We start from the raw sequence: 8,281 nt of genomic DNA, 5'->3' as shown, positions 1-8,281 counted from the left end.
GTGAAATATTTATATTCACAGCAGGAACTTCAGAGAGTTAACTCATCTAGCTCTAGATTAGCTCGAAACTAAATTAGCTTCTTCTTCCAGGCGAATTACGTAGCCGTTTTAATTTTTGCTTCTTTTAAAAAAAAAAAATGGCCCAGACTAATTTCAAAATCATCTAACTCAAAGATTGGGCTAATATGATTTCGGTTTTTCAGAGTATGATGAAAGTTTCATTTCCTTGAAATGAAACTTTATAATGAAGGAGAAACAAGAGCCTGAATATTAAAACAAGAGAATATGCATTAGTAAACTTTAATAATTTAAGTTCTTAATTTGAGCGCGACTGCGATTCGTTTCTGAGCAGACTCCTACACCGAATGATAGACATAATTCAAAATCCAGACTGACATGAATCACGAAGGCCCAAACACTACTGACGCTTAATTGTAAATGGGATATCGAATAGGCTCTTGTGCAATGTCTCATCGCTTCCTAATAAACAGAAAGATTGATCAGCTATTTCAGCTTTTAATTGCAAAAATGAAGTGAAATGCATTATATGAATGAAACAATTTGCAGCCTCCCTTCGTAGTACCTCCACCACTTCAAATTTTGAATGATCTTATTTTAAATTTTTATCGGTAATCCATCAATACTACCCCTGCCCGATTAATCTAATGTGTCAAACATTAGTTTTAATTTCATAGAAAGTCATAGAAGAAATTATCTCGACTACAGGGCTTCCAGGGATCTGCCCTCCATAAGATCATTCGGGGAACCACGCTCCAGAGGACCAAAAACAGAGTTATACGTGAAGAGCTTCAACTCCCCACTGTGCCGGAGTATATAGGCCGACAGCACATCAAAAATCTTTGCTGAGTTGAAGGCCTGCTGCAACCCACTTTTCAGGGAGATCGCCCCTCCACCACGACCTGGGAGGTGGCAGAGCACGGTTCCCTCAGTCGACGTCCTCGACGAGGGAAGGCCTTAGACTCTTCAAGTCTGAAGTCTAAATTTCCATCATTCCACCTGCGGAACGGCCCCTCCTCGTTCCAATAATCCACAAGCGTAAGCCAACCCCCTCACCTAACCTTCCAATCCAAGGTATCCTTCATACCCAGCTATACATATAGCATACCTCCTATATGTACGTACTAAATACCAATTAAAATCTTTACAGGAGGGTACGAAAAAAATAGGAGATATTATGTAATGACTACAAGGAGTTGGAAGTAGTATTAGTATCAAATATTGGAGAGGAGACTTGTAAATTCGGGAACATCGTTATGAAAGGGGGTAATCATTACTTCTCCGCAATAATTTGTAAACCTGGAAATCCGAGAACCTGATTCAATCTGCTATAATTACGGTAATACGTTATCCAGACAGATTACTTTTCCCAAAATTGCTTCTAAACACTACTAAAAGTTTTTTTTTTGGCCAAGACTCCCATTAGAGTCCTATACTGAAAAGTAAACGGTGTAATTTTTACACTATCAAAAGATGTAATTTTTATTAAAACATGAAGGAAAAAAGAAAATTTCAGAAAATACCCCTGAGTTACCTGAACTCAGGTAAATTGGGAAATTCAGTCAAAATGTTGCAGATAATTTTGATTTTATTTTCCTCCCAATTAGTTTTTATAATTGTGCCCCTGTAAGGTCAAAGTTTGCTAACACTATGGCTGAAAGTTGGATTTCAATGGTTATCCTCTGAAGGCATGTACTGCTGTGATAATCCACTAGTTGCACAAACATTATTTAATAACAATCTCTTGAAAATTAAATAAGCCTTCTTTAAAAGAAGAAAATTTTTTATTTAAAAAAAGTAGCATAGATCTCTATAATGGTTGTTAAATTATTACTAGTGTGGGTTACTGGCAGTTCTGCGAAAAAAATTATCTAAAATCTGCACTTTATAGTAGCTTTTGCAGGTTTAGCAAATATATTCGCCAACTTAGCGTAAGAAACACGGATTATTCTACAGGTTATCTATCTAATCTAGCCTTAATAGGAAAGTCTTAAGTTATAAAAAGGGTCTGCTACGTAATAAAAGTTAATCTGTCCTGGCCGGATTCGAAGTTGTACAAGTTTTTTACATGTATATTCATCCAAAGAAATAGTTTCAAAAGATACCTGACATACTTTATTTCATCTAATGAGTATGAACTCAATATACCTTATCTTTGGAGATAACTTCCAATGTCGAAGATTTCTTGTTAGGGAGTTTAATTATTTACCATAACAGTTACTGCTTATTTTTTTATTCATTTATGGCCTAAAAATACGCCCATGAAATCACTAACAAGCCATTTTGAAACTAAAGGATTGATATCCCTAAAACTCGTAATGGCAATGCAGTGTATTGTAATTAAGAGTTCCAGAGATCATCTTAGTGTGAACTGTTACTTTCTCGCCAAATCTGAAAAAATAATAATAACCAAGTAGTCTTTTTGAAAAGCAGCGTGTAACAGACGGGCGGATTTTTAAAAATTTCTGTTTGGATTCTACTTAAAAACGTGAAACCACAAATTCTGGTGGGGAAAGAATTTTTTTTCTTGGTTACATATAAATGTTCATTATTGAAAATAAACTTTTTTTTAAAATTTATTTATTGATATTTACAACTGTTCATAAATACATCAAGTAAATTTGAGGAAATTATAATGGTACGGTACAAGCATGTAGAGAAACTACCCAATGGTAACACTCTAAAAACATTTTTAAAATATAAGGTCTCGAGGCCATCACCTTTTCAGACGCCTTGGAGGATTGTCCAGAATTAAAGAGGAAGCAAGATTAGAAACTAATGGGTTTGAGTGGTTAGGGAGTTTGTAATGGAAGGATTGATATCTGGTTAGGGCTAGATTGGTTACAAATGGAACATTAAGGTCTTTGTGGATGATTTTATTTGTGACAAAGTAAAGAGCATTTAGGATTTTACGAAGGATTTTTGATAGTAAGGATTGGATACGAGAGGAATTCGGAGGTTTAGTGGAGCCCCAAAGCTCAACGCCGTATGTCCAGATAGGCCTTATAACTGTCATGTAAATCAGTCTTTTGTAATGAATTGGAAGTTGAAAATAAACTAAAATACTGATTTGTGATTTTCGTTAATTATTGATAGTAATCGACTTTTGTAATGGACCAATAGAAATAAAGCTAATCCCTGCCCTTGAGATTTTACTGTTTAAGATTTATAGAATCCCAAAATATGTTAAAAAACTAAATTATAAGCCGTCTGTATAATGTTTCATTTGCTAATATCTTAACCAATCATAAAGATTAATAAAAATATATATTGTTTTCGAATCATTATTCCAAATTCTAAAAACAAAAGAGACTATTGGAACTTTTGTGGCCTAACTCTATGGGTCTTAATGCTGTCGTTCCATGTTATTGGATAACCGGGAAGACAAAAGCAAACAAAATTATTTGCTCAAGTTATCGGTCCAATGGGGCAAACACAATAATATGTCTACAAGTATTTGATGGCTCTTTCAATATCTTTCATCACATGTTTGCCAGGAGCTCAGCCTTGATATTAACACATATAGTATTACGTAGATTATCATCTTATTGATCAATAAAATATCACTAAAACAGTTAATCTTTAATAAGAAACCAATACAACAAAACCAAAAAATTATGACATAAAATGTAAAATAAATTAAAAAAATTTACTAGTTTACATAAATTGCATCCCTAAAATAAATTCATCCTATGCCCGTGTGTAACCCAACTTCTCACAGTGGTTAAAATATAGTTAAATAGTTGAAAACTCGTTTTAAGGATTATAAACCAGCACACACAACTGTGCACAATAGGTCTGTTCCACTAAATACTTCAAATATTTTGGTAGGGGAAACCCTACACTACGCATACTCCGTTCCGGACAGTCAGAAGTGTTAGAACAGATCTAATGAATAACAACCATACCCGAGGTCATACCCACAATACAACCTACCATCACATTGGCGAAAACATTTTGGCAAATTAGACGTTCTTCTATGTTATTCACGCTAAATGATGAAACTTTTAATGTTTGGTAAATATTGTTTATTTATTATTAATTTTTTGGTATGTTCTTAATAATTTACATGACAAATTTTTATTTAATTTTTGAGGTGAAGAAAACTTCCAATCATAATATAAACTATTATATATTTTGTTCTTGAACAACGTTTCAGGATATTATCCCATATCCATGTACTCTTTCATCCTAAAATTGTAAAAGATTAGGTATTCTTATTAACAATTTTTATATATATGTTATATGTATTCACATAAAATTCTTGTGATCATACTTGTCACAGATGTGTCATATTTAACAATCCATTTTTAAATCTTCCCATCTATGCACATATAGTCTGAAATTTGTTTATATATATTATTTAAATTAACGTCTTCCATTAGTGGTGCATTCATCTATCTCTATAGCACAAAACAAGGTGCTACTGAGATAAATAAATGCACCACATCTAATAGATTTACGTGTAATAGGTTCAAATAATTCAAAAAATGATTATATCATTCCTTAATCTTCATAAATGGTCGAGATATGGTGATATAAAAACTCTAATCGGCCGCCATCTTGATGTCCAGTTCATAGAATAATCCTAAGGTGTCCTTTAACTTTATTGACAGATCTAAAAATAAAAATTCAACCCTGCTGATCGGACGGGAAACTGACGGATTTTTTAAATTGGATTTTGTGATAACCATTGAAACGTAAACTCTCTAATTGGGAAGAGCGTTATTACTACTTTCTTGGTCGATTAAAAAAATTTAACATTGAAAATATTAAACCTACTTAAACTAAAATATGTGTGATAGTATTTTTATAATAATATTGTGAATATTGCTAACGAATTCTGTTTTATTGTTTATGCCCTTGAAACACTATACTCTACTTGTAATCTCGTATGCAATTCTTTTATTATCTTTTAACCTATATGACTTACTACTTACCAATGACATTATTGCAGCAAGGTGGGAACATTCAGGTCAGGAGTAAGGACTCTGATGAGGCTTGGCAAGGGGAGAAGGAAACAACGGAGATCTGAAGACAGAGAAGACGAAGATTGCAGAGAGGCGGACGAGCGACCTCTCCTGCAACACCAGAGGACATCTTCTATGTCTTCGGTATCGTCCAACGACTCAGTCTCCTCTCAGAACAAACTTCTCCCACCAAAGAGGTAAGTCAAAGAGTTTCCTTCTGTTCTTCTCGTCTAAACAGTTATGATTATTTAACTATAAAGTGCATATAAATCTGTAAATTCATAATCATATCTCCAAAATAAAGAGTTTTAACGGATTAGATGCTACCTAATTAACACTTTATGTAAATAGATGTGTTTAAAGATCATCCTTTCGATTTCACGTATAAAAAAGTAAGACTATTACTGCTATATAGGCCTAGATCAGACAAATAGGTTACCTATAGGCCATAGTCAAGGGAGTTGAGGCGTCAGCTTAGTGTTATTGAATGCAGCACCGGTTTGAACCAATTAGATTCGAATCCGAGGGTGTTGACTTTTATTTCTTGTTGACCCCAAAGAATGACGTGGCCCCTAATGGTTAGAATAGGTTGGTTACCTACTAGGATGATTCCATCTCCCATTCTCCTTTTGTCAGAAATGAGAAGGTAGGAAGTAGAAAGAAAAAAAGAATAAAAATAGAGTACCCTATCAAGTGAAGTTATTTTCCCTTCGTTTTAATTTTCTCAATGAGAATTTAAGTATAAGTGACTAGAAGAAGGCTCTACAGAGACCAAGCAAGGTTTGGCAGAGAAGAATTGAAATCAGGCTTCATAATGTATTTTCAATAATTAAGCAATTTCAAAATGCTGGAAGCAATAGAAATTTCATTTTTTTCAAATGATAATAATGGTTTAGTGAACCCGGAGGTTCGATGCCGATACCACCAATCTCTGTCTACATACACCCATCCAGTGATGCCTGTCCACACCTAAATCTACCAGATTAGATTTGATGGAATCCTCCCTCCTACGCTTCGGTATACCCCTCAAACGTTTACCCACCGGATCAATTGATTTTAGGGATCCGTTCATTACAAATCCTAACTACCTTACATTTATTTTAAAAGAGAATTTTAATTTATTTTAAGAGGCCAATAATTTTTTTTTCTTTTTTATTCACATTAATTTTTTTATGTAATTATTCGGTCTATTTTTTTAATATAATTTAAAATTAAGTCTAGCACAGTTCATCTAATTATTTTTATCTAATTAGGCCTATTACACTAAAAAGATTTATGGGTAATATTCAGTATATGAGTAATATGTGATCCTGTCAAACATTTTGGTAATAAAGAGCGAATGCTACTCCAAAAAGATATTTCAATACTGTTTTAGTTTTTCCTTTATCATACTAGTTTATTAAGTTAGTAGTTAATTATATTGTAGATTTAAATACATTAATTTCAGATATAATAGTCAACTACAGTCTAAATAAGTATCTAAAAATTCTATTAACTGTTTACTCGACAAAAGGCTTTCATGAAAATTAATAATATCAATAAATATCCACTTACGAAACCTAAGAATTCTTAATAACATTCTTCCGTAATTTTCTTTTTGCGTGTAAGAGAAATTGCCAGTAAACGGATCGATCATACAAAGTAAGTATATGATAGAGGTTGTAATATTAGCCTGAGAACCTCCATTGGTAAAATCATGCAGGGGCAAACAATACCATTATAGATGTTTGATATAATACCGAAAATATCTAATTGGACATTGACTAAATATGACATAAAGCATAAGCCGAGGTAACGCTTTATTTAATAAAACAAAAACCATTTTTTTTAACCCTAGATAATTACTTTTTTTTGTTTATTCAATATTCATTGTTTAATTATTTTCTTTTTTTATATAGTTTTTATACTTTCATATTAGTACTTCTGATAGTTTCCAAATTTTCTTAATCAAAATACTACGTTTGCTTGCAATATAAAAAAAAAGCTACAGTGTTTGCCGCTTGTAAAAGTAGTATAAATGTGGAAAATCTGCAAATTATTTTTTTTTTTTAATAATCCCGAGTGTATATTTTAAAAGCTTCTTTCTAATAATTATTTCAAATCTTATTTTCAAAAATTATTTTTATAATTCTGATTATATCTGGGTATTAATTCTATTCTATACAATTTCAACAAAGAAATAATTCACATCCTTTTAACTTTATACTTATATATTTCTTCTTCTGTAAACAACGTTTCGGGATTTATTACCTATTTTGAGATTGCTTCTTTTCGAGGTTCATAAATATGAACCTCAAACACACACAGTTTGGGGTTTGTTAAAGAACATAAAAGTTGTTATTGAAATGTTTAAATTTAGGAAATAATTTAATAGAAGAAAATATTGGGACAAAGGCAATTAGCCGGCATTAATGAATTTAAGGAAAGAAAAGGAATACAGACAGAATAAGGAATCCTTGAGGAATGACCTGAGAGGTCGAAACGTCGGATGTTAAAAAGAATAAAGTTGAGAGATAAGAGATCAAAATTGTTTAAAAAGTAAATAAATTTTGTTTTTTGTTGTTGTTTGTATCCATATGTAGTCCCTCGCTGAATAATATTATTTAATGGGAAGTATTACCCGAACTTTACGGAAGCGTTCACTTTCCAATCCGTCGAAAATCTACAAACACGAACCATGACATGAGTAAAAATCCTAGATGGATTATAGAAAAAGCAGACAGGACTCTATTCACTTTGCCCGCTAAGCCACCTGAAATGCAACCATGCGAATTAAGTTTCGAGGACGGCTGTCATCTTCTAATGGAAAGTATATTGCATACAGAGAAGACAGCTATTTCTAAAACAAAGAGCACCACCAAAATACTTTTCGTCCCCTGGTTTAATGAACGATGCATGGAAGCTATTCGAAACCGCAGGAAAGCTTACAGGACCTTTCAAAGAAATAGCACACAAACAAAGTTCATAGAGTAGTGAAAACAAGTCCTATGCACACGAACAGAAATTCTGAATCCTGAAAAAAATTTGTCAAAACTATTAATTCATCCATTCCCACCAATTTAGTGTGGGACCAAAACTATCCAGCAACCAGATACACACTACTCTGTGACGGGATTTAAAAATTTTAATCCACCTTCCCTTCATTCTGATGATACATAAGATAAGGAACCCTTGGATAATACCATATATCACCCCACCGAAGACCCAGAAAAAAAATATAACTCTCCTTTCTCTCAGTGGGAACTCATATCGATTCTCTGAAATTTCAAAGAATTATTTTATATGGGAATTAT

At 32.8% G+C, this 8,281-nt stretch overlaps 1 protein-coding gene across 1 annotated transcript in view; it reads left to right on the top strand.

Moving 5' to 3' along the window:
* LOC106685085 (otoferlin) overlaps positions 1-8,281 on the top strand; it is a gene marked incomplete at its 5' end in the record, with an annotated part of 241,026 nt that overhangs the window by 118,477 nt on the left and 114,268 nt on the right. The window contains 1 exon segment of the mRNA XM_024359161.2: positions 4,976-5,185. Coding sequence (XP_024214929.2) covers positions 4,976-5,185 — 210 coding nt within the window.

This window comes from Halyomorpha halys, unplaced genomic scaffold, assembly GCF_000696795.3.
Source record: "Halyomorpha halys isolate HHAL.00 unplaced genomic scaffold, Hhal_1.1 Scaffold657.1, whole genome shotgun sequence".
In the NCBI taxonomy this organism is placed as follows: domain Eukaryota; kingdom Metazoa; phylum Arthropoda; class Insecta; order Hemiptera; family Pentatomidae; genus Halyomorpha; species Halyomorpha halys.
Note: the sequence above shows the minus strand (reverse complement) of the source record. Positions and strands in the feature narration are given on the sequence as shown.